Source organism: Rhincodon typus, chromosome 15 (genome assembly GCF_021869965.1).
Source record: "Rhincodon typus isolate 14 chromosome 15, sRhiTyp1.1, whole genome shotgun sequence".
Taxonomy (NCBI): Eukaryota; Metazoa; Chordata; class Chondrichthyes; order Orectolobiformes; family Rhincodontidae; genus Rhincodon; species Rhincodon typus.
The window spans coordinates 10881440-10907548 of NC_063346.1; the positions used below are offsets into that span (position 1 = coordinate 10881440).

General features: G+C 40.6%; 1 protein-coding gene across 1 annotated transcript in view; it reads left to right on the forward strand.

Annotated features, from left to right (window-relative positions):
• The window catches only part of si:dkey-234i14.6, a 115978-nt gene that overhangs the window by 70634 nt on the left and 19235 nt on the right, over positions 1–26109 (forward strand). Inside the window, exon 3 of the mRNA XM_048605799.1 lies at positions 21118–21339. Within this exon, the coding sequence (XP_048461756.1) occupies positions 21118–21339 (222 nt within the window). The remainder of the gene's footprint in view (positions 1–21117; positions 21340–26109) is intronic.

Below are 26109 nucleotides of genomic sequence, written 5' to 3' on the forward strand. Positions count from 1 at the left end.
TTCTTTACTCAGAGTAGTAAGGGCATGGAATGCCCTGTCTGCAAAAGTAGTAGACTCGCCAACTTTAAGGGCATTTAAATGGTCATTGGATAAACATATGGATGATAATGGAATAGTGTAGGTTAAATGGGCTTCAGATTGGTTTCACAGGTCGGCGCGACATCGAGGGCTGAAGGGCCTGTACTGCGCTGTAATGTTCTATGTTCTATGTTCTAAAGATAAACCCTTTTACATCATCTCATTTTTGAATAGGTATCAAAGCTTTAACTAAACTTTCCCCCAGTAGTCTTTCCTCACCACCAAAGTTGAAATGAAATCCACGAAAATTTCAATTCCACCCTCGGGTGACTGTCTGTGCAGAGTTTGCACATTCTCCCTGTGTCTCTATGGGTTTCCTCTGGGTACTCCGGTTTCCTCCCACAGTCCAAAGATGTGCAGGTTAAGTAGATTGGCTGTGCTAAATTGCCCATAGTATCCAGGACATGCAGGCAAGGTGGGTTAGCCATGGGAAATGCAGGGTTACAAAGGGTGGGGGTGTCAGTCTGGGTGGGAGGGTTGGTGTGGACATGATGAGCCAAATGGCCTGCTTCCATACTGTAGGGATTCTATGATTTTTGTTTTGAAATATATCTGTTTTACATTTTTTTGTTAGGGCAACGGGGAAACAGCAAATAGCTCAGCTCCAAAGATTCAATCGATTTAAATTATTACCCATTGTCTATCCATGCCAGCTGATGCCACTGTCACCTTCCAAATGCTTGGAAGTGAAGCGGTGACAGCAGTAGAAACCGTGGTGATGGCCTTTTTGGAAAATTATAAATTCTAGCCTGGCTTTAGCAACCAGAATCACTCATTATTCACATTGCTGCTTTTTTGAGTGATTCACAGCTGTGTAACATTAGGCAGAGCAACTAGACAATTCAATAATATTGCACTTTTCTTTGAACTTGTGAATTATTTCACATTTTGAGTCTAAATTGATGAGGCAAAACCGTTCTTTGCTTGGGGGATTTTGGCTTAAATAATCTTCCTGTGAAAGTTATTGGATTTTGGGTTGCTGGCTCTGATTTTTGTGCAACATTAGCTAAAACCCATGGCGTACACTTGCACTGTTCCGTGACTGAAATTAAACAAAATATAAACTTTGAAGCTCATTTTCAGCAGCAGGCATCAAAGAGACATAGTTCATGATGAGAGATTTTCTACCCCTGTTGCAGCATGACATTGACCTTAATCAAAGTTTAAACATTTCCTGGATAACCATGATACGCTATTCTTCCTTGTGTGTTTGGATCTCTCTGCAGTTTTTAACGTGGTTGATCGCTTCACACCACACCCTCTTCCACTGTCTTGCCTCTGTGGTCCAGCTGGGAGTTGGATTTCCCTTGCCTGACTCCATTTTAATCAGAGAATCTAGCAATGAATTCCCTTCCCTCTCACTACCTCGATACAATATGTTCTTGACTGCTCCCCTTAGGTCCCCCTCAGCAACAGTCATCCAAAGACATGACATTTAACGATTGTTTTTGGCAACCACTGGCTAAGGAGTCCTATTGCCCACCTAGAACATTCCATGTCACTGGGCACGGGTTCAGTGGGCCCTTGTGTGTCTGATGAACCTGATCCTAGAGCCGGATCTCTGTCCATGCATTTGGCAGGTATTGCTGGGAGGTGAACTTGGTCTTTGGCCTTGAGTGCACTGGCATTCCTTTCTCTGATTCCTTGTCTGTACTTTTGTTACTGATTTGGATTTATTATTGTCGCGTGCACTGAGATAGTGAAAAGTATTGTTTTGCATGCTAACCAGACAAATCCCAAGAATGCCAGGTAATAGACCAGAATCCAGAATATAGTGTTACAGCTACAAAGAAGGCCATAGGCTCATACAGCATGGAAAAAGAAGCTTCAGTCCAAATACTCCATGCAGACCATGTTCCAAAACTAAACAAATCCCATTTGCCTGCATTTGGCCCATATCACTCCAAACATTTCCTATTCATGTACTTGTTCAAAGTCTCAAGTGTTGTAACTGTGCCACATCCACCACTTCCTCTGGCAGCTCATTCCACAGAGGAACCAATCCATGTCTTTTTAAAAAAAAAAATTATCTGCCATGTCCTTTTTAAATCTTTTCTTTTTCCTCTCCCCTTTTAAAAATATGCGCCCTTGTTTTGAACTCCCCCTTTTTAAGAAAAAGACCTTTGCTATTCACCTTATCTATGCCTCTCACGATTTTATAAAGCTCTAATAAGGTCACCCCTCAACATCCTACACTCCTGGGGGAGAATGTCCTAGTCTATCTTTATAACAAACCTTCCATTCCTGGCAAATCTTTTATGGGCCCTCTCCAGTTTAATAATGTCCTCCCTGTAACAGGATGACCACAACTGTGCACAGCACTCCAGAAGAGGCTTCACCAATGTCCTGTACAATTTCAACATGACGTCCCAACTCCTATACTCAAAGGTCTGAGCAATGAAGGCAAGCATGCTAAACACTACCTTAACCACCCTGTCTATCTGTGACACAAATTTCAAAGAATTATGTACCTGAACCCCTAGGTCTGTCTGTTCTATAACACTGCCCAGGGCCCTACCATTAACGGTACATGTCCTGACCTTGATTGTTTTACAATAATGCAATACCCCACGTTTATCCAAAATAAACTCCATCTGCCACTCCTCAGCTTATTGACCCAGTTGATCAATGTCTCTTTGTAATCTTTGATAACCTTCCTCACTGTCCATTATAGTACCAATTTTGGTATAATCTGCAAAATTACTAGCCATGCCTCTTTTATTCTCATCAAATCACTATATAAATGACAAACAAAAGTGGACCCAGTACCGATCCCTGTGGAAAACTGCTGGTCACAGGCATCCAGTCCTGAAAATCAACCACCCTCCACCATCGCCTGCTGTTAAGCTAATTTTGTATCCAATTAGCAAGCTCACCCTGAATCCCATGTGATCATGCAGAACCTTGTCAAAGGCTTTACTAAAGTCCAAGTAAACAATGTTTGCTGCTCTGCCCTTATCATTCGTTTTGGTTATTTCTTCAAAAACTCAAACAAGTTTTTGAGACATGATTTCCCTCGCACAAAACCATGCTGACTATCCTTAATCAGTGCTTGCCTCTCCAAATCCTATCTTTCAGAATCACCTCTAACACCTTACCCACCACAGAGGTCAGACACACAGGTCTATAGTTCCCAGTCTTCTCCTTACAGCCTTTCTTAAATAAAGACACAATGTTAGCCACTCTCCGGTCCTCCGGCACCCCACCCATGGTTATAGATGATCCAAATATTTCTGTTAGGGGCCCTGCAATTTCTTCCCTAACTTCCCACAACATCCTGAGATATGGTTGATCAGGTCCTGGAGATTAATCCTCCTTTATCTTTTCTAAGACATCCAGTTCTTCCTCTTCTGCAATGTGAACTGTTTTTTAAAACATCAATATTTATTTCCCTGTATTCTCTAGCCTCCATTTCTTTCCCAACAGTAAAACTGATATGAAATATTCATTTAATATCTCTCCCATCTCCTGAGAGTCAACACAAAGACAACTCCTTGATCTTTAAAGGGCCCTACCTTCTCTCTAGTTGCTTCTTTGCTCCTAATGTATTTGTACTTGTAGAAGCTCTTTGGAATGTCTTTAACCTTATCTACCAAGGCTATCTCATATCCCGTCTTCACCTTCCTGATTTCCCTCTTAAGAATGTCCCTACACCCCTTATACTCTTCAAGAGATTAATTTGATCCCAGTTGTTTATATCTAACATGATTCTTTTTTATCCTTGATGAGAATCTCAATATCTTTATTCATCCATTGGTCCCTAATCATACCAGCCTTACCTTTCACTTTAACAGGAACATAATACATCTGAACTCTCATTGTCACACATTTGAAAGCCTCCCACTTGTTGGTTGTCCCTTTACCTGCAAGCAGTCTACTCTAATTGACTTTTGAAAATTCTCGTCTCATTATATTATTAAAATTTGCCTTGCTCCAATTAGTAACTTTAAATTTTAGGGAAGGCATATCCTTGTTAACTTTTTTAAAACTAATAGAGTTATGATCACTAGTCCCTACTAAAGCTTCAGTCTTGAGATGTCTACATGAACCACTACCATTCGTAGTCCCGCAATTTCGTGTCATGCCCTCAAGGCATTGAAAGGGATCCTTTTTTTTAGGAAAAGCCTTGACTATAAAATGGATACTTGCTGGAATTAGAATGTGCAAGGTCCAGCTTCAAAGCTAACTCTTTACTCTTGTAAAATTTCACAGCTATAATTGCAGAAGCAATGTAGACACAACTAGAGAGTGAGGGCACAGATATTTCGTCTCTGATCCTGAACTGATAAAGGGAGAGTCTGAAAATCTTGTTATGCCTACAGTGGTGCTAGAGGCCCCAGATATTGCCAATGACACTTTTTTTGATACTAGTTGTCAAAACTATCAAGTTAGCATTACTGATTAATGATCGATGTGATGTGACTGGTCTTTAAATAGCATTAATTATATTTTTCTGAACCCATATCTGTCAGTTTCCAACATTGGAACAGGGAAAAGCAGGCAGTTATCAGTGTAAGCCTGCCTCTAATATCACCACTGTTGAAACCTAATTTCTAGGAAGAAACTTTATTGATCCTGAAAAGGAACTAATTCCCAGTCTAAACGAATCATTCTATATGTTCTTGATACACATCAAAGCTCCTACAAGTAATAAAGGAATTGTGCAGGATCAGTCAACTACAAGAACTATCACTGGACATTGATTTATTGAGTTTGAATTCAAGCAAAGGAAAGATTATCTCTCTGATTCAAGTTTTTCCAAATAGTTTTTATTAATTTTCTCCCTTTGTATGTGTGTTGCAATAACTTTCCTGAGTTGAGAGCACATTAGGATTAAGATGAAATAGGATTTGTTAGAGTTTGCTGTGGGTCATTTTGAAATAGGACTTGAGAGTTTTGAGGAAATAATTCCTTCTGAGAATAGGCTGAGTTTTTTTTTTGAAAATAATACACACCTTGGTTACTGTCAAGAGGACTACCATAAAATTTCACTGTCCCCTCTTGTCATAACAACTGGGAAGGGAACCTCCAGAACTGAGACACTAAAGCAGTCATATAGTTCAAATTAGTTCAAAGTAGTTCCTACTATCTCTAGTTCAGATTAACTGTTTATTGATTAAAAAGTTAACTTTAGCAAAGATGGTGACAAAATTTATTGACAGATGCTGTACAGTATTCACTGCACATCAAAAGCAATTAGGTATTGAACCAGGGTACAGGAAAGACAGTCTTATAGTGCAGCTCAAACAAAACAGGAAAAGCAATTCCCATTCTGTCTAATCACTTCACTCCCTCAGGATCAGAGTTGTTGCCATAAGAACTTGCAGGTAGAGGGCACTTATAATCCACTTTCCTTTTTATATACAGATCCTATACCACCTCCTGGTTTAAAACTGGTTTTAGTTGATCCAGTCATTGGGTCGGTATTGATGAAGAAGACAAGATAATGGATTAGTCACATTTTCATGGTCAAAAGCAGTCTTCCTACAACAACCCATTGTATAGTCACAAGGAATGAAAGTGATTCACCATTGCCAATGTTGAAGGAGACCAGTGAAAACTGGTAGCAGAAGTAGGATAAGTTAGTTTCCCAATTCATGGGCAGGTTGTGTCATTGGTTAAGGCAGTATTTATTGCTCATCCCTAATTGCCTCCCTCCTAGGCCACTGTAGCACTTGGGGTCTAGAGTGTAGGGCTCTTGGGAATAAAAAAGGTACCTGGTTCCCTATTGGTGGTTATGAAGCCCACTTTAAAACGAGCTCTTGTCGAACTTCAATGGAAGAAAGACTGCCAGAAGAGTTTTTTGAGGGAAAAAAATCAAACAGCCTGTGGCAGAACATGTGGCAGATACTAACTCAGTTGACAGATAAGGATCTCCTTGATTGATTGACATCCCCCAACCAAGTCCTCCTGTCCTGGTTCCAATGCACTCTGTTTCTTCTCCAGGAAGTTGAGTGCATATTCCTGGAAGACCTTGACCCTGGTGAAGAAGTGCTTATTGTGCCAACACTCTTCCATGTTGTCAAAATCGATGGTGGCCTGATTTTGAGATCTCTCTACATGTTTTCTCCTCCATTTTCCTCTGACTATTGGTGAGCCTACAGCACAATCCCATCAAGTTGATCCTCGGCTTCATATTTCTCAGTTCCACCCATATAGTTTCATTAATGATCCCTCAGAAAGATCAGAAATAGGTTGCTAAAAGACTTGAGTCTTTTTGAGGCTAATGCCAAGACTAATTCTTCAGTTTGCTTCCTTGAAGTTGTTGTTTGAGGCTTGAAGGTTCTCTTCCGAGATTGCTTGATAGAGCTCTCCTTTTTCACCACCCTTCTCAACTCCCTTCATTCAGTCTGTCTCGTGAGACTACATGGTGTAGAGCTGGATGAACACAGCAGGAAGGCTGACGTTTCGGGCCTAGACCCTGAAGGTCTACACCTTGTTATCTCAGATTCTCCAGCATCTGCAGTTCCTACTATCTCTGTCTTGTGAGACTGTTCTTCAGTGTTTGGATAGGACCATAGGGACAGGCATAGACTGTACCACTCCAAGTTAGCCTGTTCCACCATTAATGATTAATTGCTGATCTGTACTGAAACCCCATTTCCATGACTAATTCACAACCTTTGCTGTCTTTACCTATTTTTCTTTAAAACAACTGCTGGTGTCTTGTCTTGAACATTTCAAGATAGTTTGATGCACAGTTTTCCAGGGATTGTTGGCAGAGGTTTTTGGTGATGAGATTTTTGTGTCCTGAAGGAAGATTTGCATTTTGAGCTCCTCAGCTGGGTGTCCAAAACAGGCCCAATGAAGTCGTGTAGCTGAAAGAAACATTGCAGCCAATCTGTACTCATTGCTATTTTGGGCGTTCAATCTGTGGATCATTAAATCATGTTTTTATGACATTTCATGAGGGATTAATATTGGTTCCTACTTCTTGTTTGAAAATAACAGCATGGGTTTATTCTACATCCATCTCGTATTGTTGCTGGTTCCCAATTTCCTGTCTCATCTGGATGGTAGCAATGCAACACTGTAGGAACCCTTGGTACTGCACTAGTGAAGGGGTTGGGTGCACGTGAATAATATATTACTGTCTCTGAACTGCATTTGAACCTATTGTCTGACTCTGACGCAAAAGTGCTACCAACTGAGTGATGGCTAACACTAGTATAGCTTTGAGAGTAGTTTCTCGGGCAGTACAACATACTTGGAGCAATAGATCTGCTGATGACCTTTTGCAGCAAAGATATTGATGGTTCCAGTTTGCAAGTAATTTCTGGTTAAATTTGTAGAATTGTTTTTGCAGCTGTTCACCTCAGAGGGAAGACAGCTTGATGGTGTCCTAGTGCCTATTTTAAATAAAAATAATATTCGCTGTTATCCATGATTCTTGAATTCCTTAATTTTCCTAACCCTTATCCTCCTGCTTTAAAGGTCTCCATGACCTTGCCGTTCTCTATCTGTAACTTCCACTAGGCCTATGCCCCTCATTTCTTTGTGCTTCTCTAATTTTAGGCTCTTGACATCCCAGAATTTGATTGGTCCTCAGCAATCTTGATCCTAACTTCTGGAAGTCCCTGGCTGTACCTCTCTGTGCTCCGTCTCATATTTAAAATTTGCTCCTTGAAATTTACCTCCTTTTAAACAGGCTCTTGGTCACCTGTCCTCAATGCTCTTTATGTACCTCCTTCTCGATTGGTTTATTTTTAACTTGTGAAGTGTATGGGATGTTTTACTGTAACTACTATATAAATGTGAGTTGTTGAGGGTGATGCCTTGGCCAGAACTCCCTTTTTTTGGTTTTTGGAGCCATTAACCTTTGGAAGAGCAATTGATTAATACTGGATAAAGCATGTGTCGAGCTTCTTCCTCAGTGGAGCATGCACAAATATGACCATGATCTGAACTTCGTGTCGAAGTTTGAAGCAACTTGCTCTTTTGCCAAAACTATAACATTTTACCCTGCTAAAATGGGTCAAGCAGTTATAACTTAAATATGTAGAGTACTTAGCGTCCTCTGCAGCTTCTAAAATATGCTCTTGTGCTTGGTCCCATGACGCACCTACGACTGGACATTACAAGTGGGACACCTAGAGAATGACATTACTATCCTTAGCTCATGGCTTTCTCAAAACAGACTGAAGGGCTGCATGGCTCTGACAAAGTGGAGTGCTGTTCGTTTGATCTTCCATCACAGATGTCCAACTGCTGGTAGATCAAAGACCACAAGGGGATATTAACAAGCTAGAGATATCAACTCCTATTCTCTAGCTGTCTCAGGAATTAACCCTGTTCGCACACGGATGCTTCATCCTGCAATGTATTAAATCAGCGCACATTTGTTGTTGTGTCGCATTTTGTGGATTTTTTATTTATTGCATTGCCATGACTTTTTAGGAGGCAAGTCCAGTTGCTCTCTAAAATATATTTTGGCCTTGTCTCAATGTTAAGCTTCTGGGCTATTGGCAATCATACACAACCAGTAGCTGGGTGCAGTGTGGGGAGTGGGGAGTTGGGATTGTGGGATGACAACTTCCAGAAAGAAAAAGCAGCAAAATTTGGAAGTGATGAAACTGGCTGAAATTCGTCTTGTATACCTTTTAATGGAGCTCCATTTCAGACTTGGACTGTTCAACTTCAACTTCTACTCAGCCTTTTCCTCTCTCACCTTCTTTGAACCCCATTCTAAAAGTTTGAAAATTCAGCATGGAGGATTCTTAAAGCTGAGAGAGAAATCAAGGTGATTGATCTATTATTGTGCACATTATTATAACATGAGCCAAAAAAAAGCATTTTTACTTAAAGATCTGGGTTGAAATCCAGAGGTCCAAGAGTGTCCTGTGATGTGAGTCTTGGGTAGTCTATGTTCTGGTGGGTATCCACAGCAAAAAGTGCTTTGTGTTTGATATTAAGCTACTTGATTCAAAAGCCCCACCATGATTTGCGTAGGAAACGGAGACACAATTAGCCACTGGTTCTGTACACGTTCTCTAAGAGAGAAGATTTGTTCTTGGAACGTCAACAGTATTGACCAGACAGACACATTGTCTCTGTCTCTTTCTAGTTGCTCTGAGGCTTGGAGAGGAAACCATGTAATGAGGAACTACAATCACCTTGGAGGGCAGGGCAGGTACAGGACCCTTTTCTGAAGAAAGGTCACTGGACTCAAAGGTTAACCCTGTTTCTCTCTCCACAAATGCTGCCAAACCTGCTGAGTTTCTCCAGCAGTTTCTATTTCTGTGCCTTTCAAGTAGTAGAAAGGTGGGTCAGCAATTTTAAAGGCATCTGTGAACGATTTTGAGTCTTTCTCCATGGTTCCATTTGATAGATTTAGTGATTTTATTGAATTCAATTCAGTTCCACAGCATACGCAGTTTGGATTTAACCCCAGCAACAATGACCGTTTAGTGCAGAAAACATTGAAAAAATGTTGAGTTACAATTTAATTAAAAAAAACACTCAGAACATATTGAAATGACCAACAGCTTGAGAAATGGGGTGTATTTTCAGAAAGGCCTCTGAGAATTTAAGCAAGGTGGGATTTGGAAGTGTTTAAAGGAGGATTTTGGATTTTTCGTGATGCTTGTTTTTCAACAGCTCGAGAAGACCCAAATTATTATGTCAATGAAACACTTTAAGAATATATTGTCACTGTTGGCATGTGGAAAATGCAGCAGTGAATTTTCATCCAGCGAGATCCACATTCCTTACATGAGGTGTGATGACCCTCAGACGAAACTCACCACCACTTACCTCTAATGAGAGAGCAGCCCTATGGTCCTCCAGGACTATTGCAAATTTACCTTTATTTTTTAAACCCTAATGAAAGGTAAGAACCTGTTCAGCTGATGTTTGTTCGTAGTCTATCTTCTAGCACAGACTACTGAGCAGCCTGTTCGAGTAGTATAGGACTGAGGATTTGTGGCAGCACTCTACCCCCAAACAAAAGCCATTGATTGATATCCAGGCATTTCATTACCGTTATAATAACTCTTGCCTGCCTTGCTGGAGTCCAGATCAGCCTGTTAGACTCCAAAGAGTGGAAACCATATTGTTGGCTTTGGAGAGGATTTTCTTTCCTGTTTGACTTTTAACTCTTGCAGTTTTCTGATGTGTGGTGACAAGATCTAGATTTGCCATCACTAACACAGTAAGGAGACAATGGCCTGATGGTATTATGGTTAGACTATTAATGCAGAAACTCAGCCAATGATCTGGATACATGTGATTCCAGACTGACAGCAATGTTGTTGACTCCTAACTGCCCTCTGGGAAATTGGGGACGGACAATGAACGCTAGCCAGTCACACAGTCATCCTGTGAATGAATAATGAAAAAACTCGATAGTATACCTTCGTCAGCGGCCTAGGAAAACTGCACAGAACCCAGCATCAAGAGAGTTCACATCTGGCCCAACTGATGCGTTACAGAGATATGACATGAAAGCTTAAGAGAAAGTTCATTTTTGCTGGAAGGACTCTAACATGCAAGCACACCTTTCCAGTGCCTCTGATTGTGGACAGTTTTTAATTTGTTTAACTATGGTGAAGAAACCTGGTGGAGGTCGCTCTCTTAAAGAAAGGCATTTATGATTACGGCCATGAATATTTTGTCTGGGAATTTGCCTGTTAGCAGCCTAGCCAGTTAAATTACAGAAAAATAAATGATAAATAAGAGTTCATTTTGATCTGTGTTAATTCCTTATGCTCTGGATTGTGAAAGAATGGCACTTTTGGCTTTACTGACCGCTTGTTAGACTGTCAAAGACTGAGAAAGGGATTTAATCGACAGCAGTGGGAGCAAAACGGTGAGAAATGTTTGACCTTTTTTTGCCGACGGAAGATAATGATCAACACACATGATCTGAAACTAACTCTATTTGTAATCTTGTTCCAAGCCAAAGTTTTTGAACACCTAGGGTTCTGTTTACTCCTGTTTCTATCTTTACCCACTTAGCTCCTTGAGTCTATTCTGATATTCAGTTAGATTTTGTATTTATTTGATTTGTGGGATGAGGATATTGTTGGCTGGGACATCTTTTATTGTCAATCCCTTGTTACACTTGAACTTATTAGATTGCTAGGTCATTTCAGAGGACAGTTAAGAATTAACTGCATTGTTGTGGGTCTGGTGTTGCATATAGGCCAGACCAGGCAAAGATGGCAAATTTCCTTCACTAAAAGACATTAGTGAACTAGATGAATATTTATGATCATGGTTATATCATCCCCATTATATTATCTATTTTTTTAAAATTTGCAGATTTTATTGAGTTCAGATTTCAACAAGATAGGACAATTCAGAAACCCCAGATGGCAAGAGATGTCAAATGTTTCTTCAAAAAGAAGAAGTAATCATATGTAAGGTTTAGGAAACTAAAATCAAACAAGGCTTCATAAAAGAAGCAGGAAAGAACTCCAACAAGGAATTAGGAGGGCTAAAAGAGGCCATGAAATATCCATGGCAAGTAGGATTAAGGAAAGTCGCAAGGAATTTTACTAGAAGCAAGAGGGTAGCTGGGGAAAGGTAGGACCACTCGAGGACAAAGGAAGAAATTTATGCATGGAGTCAGAGGAAGTAGGTGCCATCCTTTTAACAAATACTTTGTATCACTTTTCACCAAGGAACAGGTCAGATGGTACAGATGGTAAAATTAGGGACAGTGTGTTGATATTCTACTGCATTTGGATATTAGAAGGTGGTAGTGGTGGATGGCTTGATTTAGTTCCCAGGACTTGATGGGATCTATCCCAGGATATGAAGGAAGGTAAGGGAGGACATTGCTGGGGCATTGACTGAGATCTTTGTATCCTCTTTAGCCGCAAATGAGGTCCCATAAGACCGGAGCATAGCCAATGTTGTTCTTTCTTCTAAGAAGGGCAGCAAGATAATCCAGGAAATTATAGACCAGTGACCACTTGCAACAGTGGTAGGGAAGTAATTGGAGAAGATTCTTAGGGACAGGATTTACAAGCATTTGGAAAATAAGGGACTTCTTAGGGGTAGTTGTCATGATTTTGTGCAGAGGAGGTCTGATCGAATGAATTTGATTAAGTTTTTTTTTGAGGAAGTAAAGGAGATGATTTAGGGTAGGGCCGTGGTTATTGTCTATGTGGACTTTAGTAAAGCATTTGACAAGGTAGGCTGGCCCAAAATATTAAGTCATATGGGATCCATGGTGAATGGGTAAGTTGGATGCAAAATTGGCTTGGTCATAGATAATTATGGAGGGGTGTTTTCTGACCGGGGCTCTGTAACCAATGGTGTTGCAAGGATCAGAGCTTGGACCTCCATTTGTAATGATATATAAATGATGTTGATAGCCTGATTAATAAGTTTGCAGACGACACAAAAATTGGAGTTGTGGATAGTGAAGAAGATTGTCAAAGGATACAGCAGCAAATAGATGAGTTGGAAAGTTGGTGGAGAAGTGGCAGATGGAATTTAATCCAGATAAATGTGGGGTGACACGTTTTTGGGAGGTCAAATACAAGAGGGAAGTATACAGTAAATGGCAGGATTGTTAGGAGGATTGATAAAGAGATCTTGGGGTACAAGTCCATAGTTCCCTGAAAGTAGCAACCCAAGAAGATAAGGTAGTAAAGAAGGCTTGCCTTCATCACTTGTGGCAGTGAGTATTAAAGTTGTGAAGTCATGTTGCAGCTGTGTAAAACTTCAGTTAGGCAACGTTTGGAATATTATGTGCAGTTTGGTCACTATACTTCAGGAAGGATGTGGAGGCTTTAAAGAGGGTGCAAAAGAGGTTACCAGGATGTTGTCTGGTTTGGAAGTGTTTTAGCTATAAGAAGAATTTGGACAAACTTGGTTTCGCTAGTATGATGGAAGCTGAGGGGCAACCTGATAGAAGTATATAAAATTACGAGAGGCACGGATAGGGTGGATAGTTGAAGTTTTTCTCCTCAAGTGGAAATGTGAAAAACTAAGGGGCATAGGCGTAAGGTGTGGGGGTGGGGGGGCAGGTATTGGGTGTGAGTGGAGTTTAAAGGAGATGTGCAAGGAACATTTGTTTTCGAAGTTACAGGTGGTAGAAGCAGAGATGATAACAAAATTTAAGAGACATTTGGGCAGGCACATGAGCAGGCAGGGTATAGAGGGATATGGACCATGTGCAGGCAGATGGGAATTAGTTTAGAATGGAATCACGGTTGGCACTGAGATGGTCGGCCAAAGGGCCTGTCTCTGTGTTGTACTGTTTCATGTTCTGTGTTCTATTTGCACAACTTTTTTTTTGATTGGAGGAAAACATTGTGCTACGTGGGTGGCAGAGCAGCAGAGAGCTGGGTATGTGGAGGTAGCAGAGGGGGATTGGATGGTGGAGTTGAATGGGCAGGCACGAATCAGATCCAGCCTTGGTTTCAGCCATTGATAATGTAGGATGGATATGCCAGGAAGTTGGCACTGATGGAACCTCCCCGTGGAACCTCCATCTGTCAAGATCCTAAGAGGCCACATGCTGTTGGTGATTATCAAATCCCAAGGGACAATTGCCATTGAACTATGGTGTAATAAAGCATATTGGACCTAAGTACCATTGTGGGTTAACTGCACCAGCCTCTGCTATCAGATAAGGAAATGGTGTTTACTCATTGATCAGAGTCTGGGAGAAAGTTGCATTGAAAGAAGTTAGTGGAAGGTAGTGTTTTCATGCCTGTAAAATGTTATAATGAAGTTAATGTTTCAATATATGAACTAATTGACTTATTTGATGTAAATATTTGTGCTGGTTTTCTGCACATCTGGCTGCTTGTTAATAAACAAGCAGGAAGCTCCAAAGCTGAAACTTCAACGTTGGTCAAACAACGCCAGCATATGCATTATGATTACCTCCCCAGGTTATTGTAGGCCTGCTTTAATGTTGTCATTAAGTATTCCATTTTGTTTTTGGAACATGACATATTTGTATCTTGGAATTCATCCATCTTTTTTTCTTCCCTGCACTTGGAATTGAGGATTCTTTAAATATAGGAGTGAGACACGCAGATTGTGATTGACAGCTGCATCTGAAGGTGGACCCCAAAGCAATCTGGTAACGTTGGCTAACTCACTTTATAGCCATCACAAAAAAGGGGCACTTTATAAAACCTGCACTTTTTTATATTTAAAAAAGCATACCTATCTAATTTTACTATCGGTGGTGTTAAAATCTGACAGACAACCTTTACTGTCTTACTGAGTTCATCTGCTCCTGTTGCTGGCCTCAGCATGGTGTCACAAGAGTATTTTTGATCAGGGATAGGTGTAGAGGAAGATGCAAGTCTATTGGGCAAGGTGCAGGAAAATGTAAGTGGTGTTGGATTGCTCTAGCACAGATCTGGCACAGTCAGAATGGGCCAAGTGCCCTCCATGCCGGGAAAATGCTGTAACATCTCTGAATACTTCTCAAAAAGATTAAAGTTCTAATTCATCCAGATTTATCAAGTATTTAACTGATACAGTGTTCTGCTTTTTGTTGCCATTCTTTCCACTCATCTACAGTTGTGGGGGGTGAAACTTTGAGTCTCTCATGACATTTGAAGCCTGCCAATTTTGCTTTCATCCAAATTTGAGCAGCGTTTTGCATCCTAGAAATATATACGCACACAAATAAATCCTGCAAAAATGCATTTCATACATCTATTTTTCCATGGTTGCTCCCTTGTTAGCTTAATTGAACTGTCTCCAAACCCTTGCCGTGTTCCCCATGTGTTTGCTGTCTCTGTATCACTTGTCTGTCATTTGATGTTATTTATATTCTGTTCTGTACATCTGCACTGTTTCACTCTCTTTCTTCTGCACCTCAGTCAATGCAGTGATGACCTTGGCATCCCATACATCCACGTGTGCCAAACAAGATAATACTTGTAAGAAGTGACATTATTTCTTGTTTCTGTTCTATAAATAGAGCTAACAACAAATAGATCATACTTCTGGAACTTTGTGTAAATATTATGTTGCAGAGAAATCTGTGCAAAGAGCCAAATGTAGGTATGACCTTGTCCTACTGCAGATATAATCTAGTCCCGTTATTAACAATTTATGATTCTAAGCTCATGTGACTCAGCGCTCCTAAGTGCGCTACTTTGAGGCATGAGCGGTGTTATGTTCCACTGATTGGAAATCTGCACAAGTCAATCCCATGCCAGCTTGTTACTCAAATCCATTCCAATCTTTCTGGTTTGTAGCCCAGGTACTTAGGTTAAGTCTAACGTTGGAGCAGAGATTCCAATTGCTCAATTGATAAACTGACTCTATTGACTGAAACTGCACCTTTTGTTCATTCATGGAATGTAAGCATGAAACGTTGCCCCCAGATGTACTGATGAGCTGCTTTATTGAACCATTGTAGTCCCTGTGATGGTGGTACTCCCACAACAGTGACTTTGAGGGATAGTGTATGATTTGAAGAGGAAACTGCTTTACTGGTCATGTTCTCATGTGAATTCAGTTCTGAGGAAGGGTCACCGGACCTGAAACGTTAAGTCTCTTTTTTTTTTTCTTTCACAGATGCTATCAGATCTGCTGAGCTTTTCTAGCAACTTTGATTTTGTTCCTGATTTACAGCATCTGCAGTTCTTTCGGTTTGAATTCTGCCTTTATTATTTTATGCAATAGAGTTTGCAGATTTGACTTAAACGAACATGGAAGTCAACTATTTTAGCCATCTACTGCCAGAGGTGGCAGGATAACATAAAATACTTTTTGGGTCTTGCTTGTGGCAGCCATAAGTGTTCCCCATTCCACTACCATCCTGCAATGAAAAGAAAACTTGCTGCTGCTTTTTTTTTCTTGACTCTAGTCCTCTATACCACTGTCGTACAATGAAGATATCATGAGCATGTCTTTTGAATGAAGTATGCTAATTGAGGAAACAAAACACGGTAGTTCAGTGTATCCTTGGCACCATTAACCGAAAGCAAAGCCCCGGTTTTCATATGTGATGACAGGTAGATTTACCTTGTCATTAATTCTCTCGACAACTGTAAATTTTAAAAACTTTTAGATTTGGTTCAGTTTAGTTGTGCGCCCAATTGGGGAATCTGAGATCAGCCCCTTCAAAGCTTTATCGAGAGCTTCAGATTCGAAAAGATCTAACTGTAGTCAATATTGGGACACCTGAGCTGGCAATCAATAAGGTTCATGTACTATAAACAAAATAAAACAGCACATTTATTTAACTAAAGACTCTCATACAGTGAGCAGAAGTTTGTTCTTAACGAAGGTACTTAATAACCTTGTGATAGCTAGCCAATCGGGGAAATTGGTTTGTTGATAAGCAATAACTGTCCCAGAGGTCAAACACAACCAATTTTTGAATGCACAGGAATCTGGCTCATACACAGAGCGTCTGCCCCAAGACCAACCATTTGTGCTTGTAGGAACCTTGAATGAAGATTTTTCTGTCCCCGTCCCTGTCCCTGTAGCTTCAGTGAATACGGATCATGAACCCAACCAAAAATGGTGAGTCTTTCCAACTGCTGAGGCAATCAATGCTGTACTTTAGGAAAATAACTCCTGGAACCTTACTATCTGACTCTGGAGATGACCACCATCACCACCATCATCACTCATGTGGTTGTAGCTTGATAGAATCTGTGTGTTGCATTCAGACAGAGGGGAGGTGATGGCCTAGCAGTCTTTCTGGACGATTGCTCCAGAGATCTAGGTTCAAATCCTGCCAAAGCTTATGGTGGAATTTGAGTTTGATAAAGAACCTCTGGAATTAAATATCTAATAATGACTATGAAACCACAGTCTATTGTCAGGAAAAGTCCATCTGGCTCACTGACGTCATTTACAGAAGGAAACTGTTGTCATTACCTGGTCTGGCCTAATTGTGATTTTGGAGCCACACAGCAATATGGCTGACTCTTAGCTTCCCACTGGATAATTAAGGATGGGCAGTAAAGTAAATGTTGAACTAGCCCGTGACACTCACATCCTGTGAATAATTTTTTTAAAATTGGGTGTTTTTAAGTGTTACTGTATTATAAAGTGTGTAAACTCACCATAGTCTTACCAGAACATAGAGCTGCTCTCTCATTGGAGAGGCAGTTGGAGGTGAGTTTAACCTGAGGGTCACCACGCCTCTGGTAGGGGAGAGGTCGAGAGAACAACCTCAGCCAGTGCAGGAACTGAACCCACGCTGCATTGCAAACCAATCTTCGAACCACCTGAGCTAACCAATCCCCTACTAGCATTATATCGTGTAGCAGCGCAAAGTTTTGCTTTCTGAGGCAAGAAATAAAACAAAACAGAAAGCATTGTGGACTTTTAGTAATGTATTTCTTTATAATACACAAACTCACCACCTTCTTAAACAAATTTAAATCCAGAATCTAAAACTCAAAAACAACACAGGTCGGCCTATACTCCATGGTTGATTAGTTGTTGGACTGCTCATCAGGCATCTGGGACTGCCTGAGCAAAAGGCTCCTCCTTTTAAATACTGAGAAGATTGAAGCCAGTTTTTTCCGTTTGCATGTCGAAATCTGTTCCCTATCTACAGAAAGGGAAGAGAAAATAGCTGAAGCCTAGTTCTTCTGATCCAAGAGTACATCTAAGTGAAACTTTGAAGATGATTCAGTAACAGTATTTGATAATCATGCCTGTTGCAGCTGGAGTAAGCATTTGGGGCAGTTAATAGGGATGTAATGACAATTTGTATTGGAGAGACAGTTCATATGTTGCTGAGTAAATGTTTGAATTAATGGCCCAGACTCCCAAATTTGTGCATATTATGACAATTCATTTGATTAGCAGTAATTTACTCGAGGAAGTTCATTACATTGCTAGCCATACATTCCTAGAACACTTCCAATTCACATGAAAAGATAAATGTTATAAATAGTATAGCAATTATTATTGAGGAAGGAAAATAAAATGCGGCTCACGATTGCAGATAGTGTTCCAATCCCATTAATGACAGAGGCATTTTAGTATAAAACTAAAATAAAACTGCATCAATGATTAATATATGGAATTGAGTTTTAGCGATCACTGGAGTAGGAGTAGGCCATTCATTCCCTTGACCCTGCTCCATAATGAAATCCCAAGTGGATACTAAATGGGCCAATTCCTGTGAAGATTTTTCAGTTGTCTTCTGAGGAAGCAAAAATGAGCTGTGTAGCAAAATATTTGGGCCTTGGTGAGGGTGAGCTCAGAGTTGGGTTTGCACAAATTTGAGCCACGAACCAGTGTGCTGGTTTCCTGCTATCATCCTGCCTTCCTATCAATTTTCTCCCGGGCAGGATGGGGTAGGTGTGGGGCACAGCAGGGCTACCAGGCTGCAATTTGTGGGTAATGAATTCAGTTTGTCGATAGTCAATTCTCAGAGGTCGACTGGAAATTTCCGATGTCCAGATTCTCTGAGCAGCAAGGAACAATGTACAACGAAAGGAATGTGACTATCATTGACTCAGTGGACACTATTTTCAGTTTATTCAGTGCCCTAGGTGGGGAGCTGTCCCTGTCATATCAGAACCCCACTAGCTACAATCAAATGCTCCAGCGGGATGTATGGTACACCCTATCCAATCAATGACGATCGAGGGCCGAGCAACAAAGCAAGACTTTTGCACTTCATTGGTGTTTCATAAAAATGCAGCAATGGGAAAGGAATTACAAACCTGAGTACAGCTAATGCTCAGAACACAAGCATGACTGATATTGCAAAGCAACCAATTGTCTAACTAGTCTGGACACAAAACAGCCATCCTTAAACAAATGAATGAGCAGTTAGGGAACCACCAAAATTGTGCACAGGCCAGAGAGTGCAAGTTAGAATTACAAGTACTTTGATACTAGCAGTGTTTTCTAGAATATACAACCAATGCAGATCATATGCCATTATGGCTCATGGTGATACATTGTGAAGGTACAGAAGCCAACTTGCAACAATATTCAATGTACCATTCTCTCCTAGAGAGAATGGGGAAGAAGAATCAAACTATGATTATGTGGTGAAGTTGAGGAGCAACAAACTGACGGTAAAGCAACTAGATTGTCAAAGAAATGCAACACGAAGCAACATCAGATGCATATATGATCACCAGATCAGGATCAGTCATCAAATCTCTGAAGCATTTCATTTGAGGTTTGAAGTCCTAATCTTGTAATCTTTGGTTTGTATCATTTTCAAATTGTTAACACATGCCTGTGTACAACCCTGTGTATATTTTGGGATAAGTTTCCGTCATGTTTATTTTTATCAAATTTGGTATGCCTTTAAAAGGCATGCTCATCACTGCTTTGTAGTGTGAGATTTAAAGGTACAAAAGTCTCTCATTCCACCTTGCCTCTGTTCACTTGAAGCATGCCACTCTACTTGAAGCCTGCTCCTCTGTTGTAATCCAACGTGCTTACATGCCTGAGGAAAATGGAGGATATCCTATTAGCAATCCAACTTCATGAGACCATCTGCCATTCTCCGTTCAGTGGCAAACTTACCCTGTGCCTGTTAGTTTAAATTACTTCCAGGAAACACTTCCCACACTTCCCACACTTCCCACACTTCACCCTAACCTACCCCAATCATCAACCCTTCATTAAAATTTAAAGCAACAATACACAAAGAAAATATTTAAATTCGCATATGATAACAGGTATAAATTAACAATGAAATTTTTAAAAATTCAAAATAACTGCTGTATACTTCTACGCACACACCTATCATCCTGAGTACAAGGGACTAGATCAGATTGAGATGTCTCGTCAGCACAGACAAATTGGACCAAAGGGTCTGTTTCTGTGCTGCATGACTATAGCAATGACCTCACCAGTCATAATGCATTTCCATTGGATATGTACAAAACTGGAACATTTGAACCAGGGAAGTTACTACCCTACTTAATGCATCTGAGATCACAATCCCAACTTCAAATTTAACAGTTGACTGTGTTCGTTATGGGAACATGCACTATTTTCCCCCATATGATAGCTCATGACCTTAAGCTAGAGATTGCATGTTCACGTTGAAGAAATTCACTACCTCTGATATTGTGTTCTTCTGTGTCCCAGATGCTTGAGTATTCCTATGTTATCAGTTTTAAACTGTTGTGCCTCTTCTTTCAGACTGTTTCCTTTCCTCTCCTCTGTCCACTTGCAGCTTGGTCTACTATACTGTCCTACCAGTGAAGACTGAAGACTCCAGGAGCGGTCCTTTCTATCCAGCTAGACATTGAGCAAACACTGCCAATTAACCTCTTCTTGTCCTAACTGTCTCATACAACATAGCCAAGTTAATTGACATCGAGTAAGCTCTATCTATCTGGATACAAAGGACTGCACTCAACTCAGCCACTTAGTTTCCCAGCATTTCCCTCACCACAGGCTGGTTGTCTTCCTAGATTGCTACCTAGATGACTTTTAATCTTATATTTACTTCCTCTTGCAATAAAGGCCAATGTGGCATTTGACATACCAATTGCTTCTCATGCCAACATGTTAGGTGTCAATTCCTTATGAACAAGAACACCCTGATCCATTTGGCTAGAATGATTGATTTGGATCCAGCAAAGAGAAAATGCGGAGGATGAAAAAGTCTGTATGATTATTCTCTGGAGGTTGCTTTCTGTGCCACCCTGTTGAGCCAAATGCTTTCAAAATCATTAAGTTCCTGCACACACATCTCCCTCTTGACAATATCAAGCAGAAATGTTAATAACCTTATGGTCCCTTAATCTGCCTCAACAGATATTGATACAATCCAGGTGCTTCTCCCATCTGTTTAGTAAGCAATCTTAAATGAACCCAGTTGTTGCAAATGTCACGTATGTTTAACTGTGGTCTTCATTGTTTACTACAGACTTTATCTGACAAATACGAGAATCATTTAATTTCTCAAATGTCTGTGATACAAAATGTTATTTTGTAGACTTGGAGGAAGACAAAAGGTAGCGACAAATCTATTTACCTTTTTTATCTGTTCTAAACACTGGAAACTTTGACAAAATTTTGTCACTTTGGTATAAAAATGCTACAAGCAACTTCCATGGGTTAATGACAGTTCTAACATTTTATTATCTTTCTGCTTCTATGCAGGTCCCCACTCCAGAGATCCGTGCTCACAGTTTGTACTTTGACCTGTCTGCTTATGGGGTGGAGTTCTCCTCCAACAACAAGGAAGGCTCGGAGTCCTCTACTTTGAGGCCAGGCTCCCACCTAAAGATCTATGGCACTTTCCGCAACCGCTATATGGCTCTTGCTTGCCCAATGTCGGACTCTAAAGTAGTTAAGTTTCTCCGTCACACACCTAACTCATCGGTGAGTGGAATGTGTCAAGAAGCTTCTTTAAAATTTTAGCCAGTACCTGACATTGTTGCTTGTTTGCCACTATTTTACTTTGTGTTCTCCTGGAGTATTTCACAATCGTCTCACTGCTTTACTATCCCTCATGTCACGTTATCAAGTTTTCAGATTTCCCAGCTCTGAAAGGTATATTTGCACTTAAATGTATGGCACCAGCCCCTGGTTTTAAGCCTTCTCCGAATTGGCCAGTATTTGTCTACTGTACATCTTCTTCATTGTATTTTCTTAAAATCTTTAATTGGATGTGGGTGGTATTGTTGCCCATTCCTAATCACCCTTGGATTGAATGGCTGCTAGATCACTTCAGAGGCAGTGATGAGTCAACCATGTCTCAGTGGGCCTGGAGTCACCGTGTAAGCCAAACTGGGTATGGATGACAAATTTCCCCACCTAAAGGTCACTAGTGCAGATATTTTCCCACCAACCTGGTCAGAGTTGTTATTGCACATGTAGGGGCTTGAAGCCAGGCCTCCCAGCTTAGAGGTGCTACATCACTAGGGCCAGGACATTAGTGAATTTCACAATAGTCAGGTAAAGTTTCATTGTCACTGTTGCTGTGAATAATTTTCAGTTCCAGATTTTATTGATTCGGATTTTTTTTAAATTTAACCAGCGGCATAAGCCTAGGCCTTTGGATTGCTAGTCTAGTAACTTTACCATCAAATTTTCTCTCCAAATTTCTGACCACCGACTGTCTCCAGTATATGGAGATAGTAGGAACTGCAGATGCTGGAGAATCTGAGATAACAAGGTGTAGAGTTGGATGAACACAGCAGGCCGAGCAGGAAAGCTGACGTTTCGGGTCTGGACCCATCTTCATTTCTGAAAAAGGGTCCAGACCCGAAACATCAGCTTTCCTGCTCCTCTGATGCTACTTGGCCTGCTGTGTTCATTCAGCACTACACCTTGTTATCTGTGTCTCCAGTATATTCCTGCACTCTGTGTAATACTATACATTCAGAAGGTTGTCAAAATGGCTTCTGAAAATCCATTTATATTCCTTAGAAATCATGAAGTCATAGAAAAGTTACAGCTTGGAAAGAGACCCTTCAGTCCATTGCGTCTCTACTGGCTGAATAAACCAGCTTTTTCATTCTTAAAACAAAAACAGAAAATGCTCGAAAAGCTCAGCAGCATCTCTGAAGAGAAATCAGAGCCGATGTTTCAGGTCCGGTGATCCTTCCTCAGAACTCTGAGGCTTCTGAGGAAGCGTCACTGGACCCGAAACATCAGCTCTGATTTCTTTTCAGAGATGCTGCCAGATCTGCTAAGTTTTTCCAGCAATCTCTATTTTTGTTTCTGATTTACATCATCTGCAGTTCTTTCTGTTTCTCCTTTCATTCTACACTCACTTTCTAGAACCTGATCTGTAGCTTTGCAGGTTATATCACTTTAGATATAGATCCAGGTTCCTTTTTTTTTAAATGAGTTGAAAATTCCCACCTCAGACTACCTCACTGGGCAGCAAATTCCAGACATCTGCCACCCTCTGGATGAAAAAATGATTCCTTATGTTGCCCCTAATCCTTCTACCCTAATTCGCCTTAAATCTGTGCTTTCCGATAGTTGGCCCAAGAGGTAATGTTCTGCTAAGGAAAATAAATCTTCCCTTTGCACTGTATCCAAGTGTGAGGTGAGAATAACAGCCTTTGACACATCAAAGGCACATTTGACAAACTGCGGCACCAGGGAGCTCTAGGAAATCTGGAATCTGCGGGTATCAGGGGCACATCTCTGCTGTTTGGAGGCATACCTGACACATTGGAAGATGGTTGTGGTTATTGGATGTCGGTCATCTCCGCTCCAGGGCTTCTCTGCAGGAGTTCCTCAGGGTAGTATTCTAGGCCCAACCGTCTTCAGCTGCTTCATCAATGACCTTCCCTCCTTCATAAGGTCAGAAGTGGGGATGTTCAGCGAGCCCCAGGCTTACCTTTGAGTAGCTGAGTGCAGGTACGGAGTGGACTGGAGGCTTGGCGGAGGCTCTGCATTGAGCTGCTACACTAATGTCTATTTGAAATTTCCTACTTTACTTTAATGTCAATCCTTTAATGATGTCTTATTTTTAACTTATTTTTCAATTCTGTAAGTAATGCAACTGCTTTTATTATTCTGCTATATCCAAGATTGTACCCAGGTACTTATACCTAAGATGTCACCATAAGAAGGCAGATATTGTGAAAGCTTTTCATTGTACTCGCTCAAGTCAGTACATGTGACAGTAACAGGATATTCGATATTCTATATTCTATTCTATATTCAGAGCTATTTGTAACTCCTCAGATACTGAAGCAGCTCTTGTTCAAATGCACACAAGATTCGGACAATATTCAGGCTTGAGCTGACAAGTGGCAAGTAACATTCGTGCCACAGAAATGCCAGGCAAAGACCATCTCCAATAAGAGATAATGTAATTACCACCCCTTGACATTCCATAGTCTTACCATCGCTGAATCCCACACTATCAACAACCTTGAGTACACCACTAACTAGAAATTCAACTAGACTTGCCACATGAACACAGTAGCTACAAGAGCAGGACTGAGGCTAGGAATACCGAGGTGACTCCCCAAAGCCTGTCCATTATCTACAAATCACAAGTCAGGATTGTGATGGAAAACTCCCCACTTGCCTGGATTCATGCAGTTCTAACAACACTCAAACTTATCACCATGCAGGGCAAAGCAACCTGTGTGACTGCCACCAGATTCCCAAGTATCCACTCCCTCCACCAACACTCAGTAGCAACCGTGTGTACTACCTACAAGATACATTGCAGAAATTCACCAAAGATACTTAGACAGACAGCACCTTCCAAACCCACAACCACTTCTATCTGGAAGGACAAGGGCAGCAGACATATGGAAGACCACCTGCTAGTTCCCCTCCAAGTATTTTGCCATCCTGTCATGGAGATGCATTGCAGTTCCTTCACTAATGATGGATCAAAATCCTGGAATTCTCTCCCTAAGGCCATTTGGGTCAACCCACATAATGGGACTGCAGCGGTTCAAGAAGGCAGCTCACCACCACCTTCTCAAGGCCAACTTGGAATGGGCAATAAATGCTTACCCAGCCAAGGATGCCCATATCCCATGAGAGAATTTTTTTTAGAAACCCTTATTTTGCACACCTCAACTAAATCCCCTCTCCACCACCTCTGCTTTAATCTAGTGTATTCCATTTTTCCTCAGTTTTCAAGCTCTTGCAGTATTCTTAAGATTCGCTACTCTCTTTTGTTCTTCCTGCAATGTGACCAGAACTGTGCGCAAAACTCTAGCTGTGACCTAACCAGTATCTAGTATAATCATAGCATTACATCCCTGTTCTTTGTATCCATTGATGCAAAACATTCCATACGCGTTCTTTACCACCTTGCCTACCTTCCTCCCAACTCTAGAGAGCCTGTCGATATGCACTCCAAGGTCTCTCACTTCCTTTATCCCTCTCAACATTATTCTGTATATTGTATCTTCCTTGCTTTGTTTGCCCCTCCCAAATGCATAACCTAGCATTTCTTTACATTGAATTCCATCTGCTGCTTTTCCATTCACTCAACTATACCATTGATATCTTCCTGCAAACAACAGCCCCTGCCTTCACACTTAACTATCTAATTTTTGTCATCTTCCAACATTTCAATCATGTTTCACACATTTTAATGTAAATCATGAATATCTACCACAAACAGCAAAGGCTAAACACTGAGCACTGTGGAACACCACTGGAAACTGCATTCCACTTACAAAAACATCTGTCCACTAGTAACTTTATTTTTGTTTACTGTCACTGAGCCAACTTTGGATCCAACTGGCCATATTCCCCTGTATCCCAAGGGCGTAACATTTCTGACCAATCTGCCATGTCTTGTCAAATGTCTTACTAAAATCCATGTGGATAGTATCAATGGCACTACTGTCCTCATTACTCTGAATTTTTTCCCTCCCAATGTTAGTAAGGTACAACCTTTCCTTACCAAAACTGTGTTGACTATCCCTGGTTAATCTGTAACTTTCCGAATAAAAGTTATGATGCAAAGTGTTTATATTATGAGCTTTTGTTTTTGGATTTTTGGATTTTGAACAACTGGCAAATGTGTTCTTTGTATAACTTATAAGCATTTCTACAGCTATGATGGTTTATTTTTTCAAATGCAATATTTTAGAGAAACTTCCTGGACAGTAATGTAGTTTTGTTTATATTAGGAGACTCTACAAGAATGTAAATAAAACACTGTAGTACATTAGGCTTTCAGATAGAAGATTCTGAAATTTTTTGGGGCTGAGGCTAAATACCCATATCTTGAAAACTTATAGGTTTCAGTTATGTACATCTCAGAAATCTTGGCAGAAGCTGGATTTGTAAACAAGTACAGGTGAGAAAGCGATGTAGTTAAGAGGTTATCTCTGTGTAAGGAGTTTAGTTTAAATGTTCCAGACCAGGGCTGTTTGGTTCAAACCATGAAAGGGTAATGTGAAGCTGAGAAAGTCTAAGCTCAGTTTTAAGAGGACATTAGGAAGGGGCTATCACATTCTCAAGGTGGGGCATTGAAGCCACACAAACTGAGTCTTGATGTGAAATAGAAGTATATTCTCCCTGGTGTACTGTAGAGGACGGCTTTTGGAGTAAGTGGGATTTATTTTACCATGACTTTCAAATTCTTCAAACATACTTTTCTATTTTATCATCATTTCTTTTGCATAGTAAACTACTTTTTCATTGTTTAAA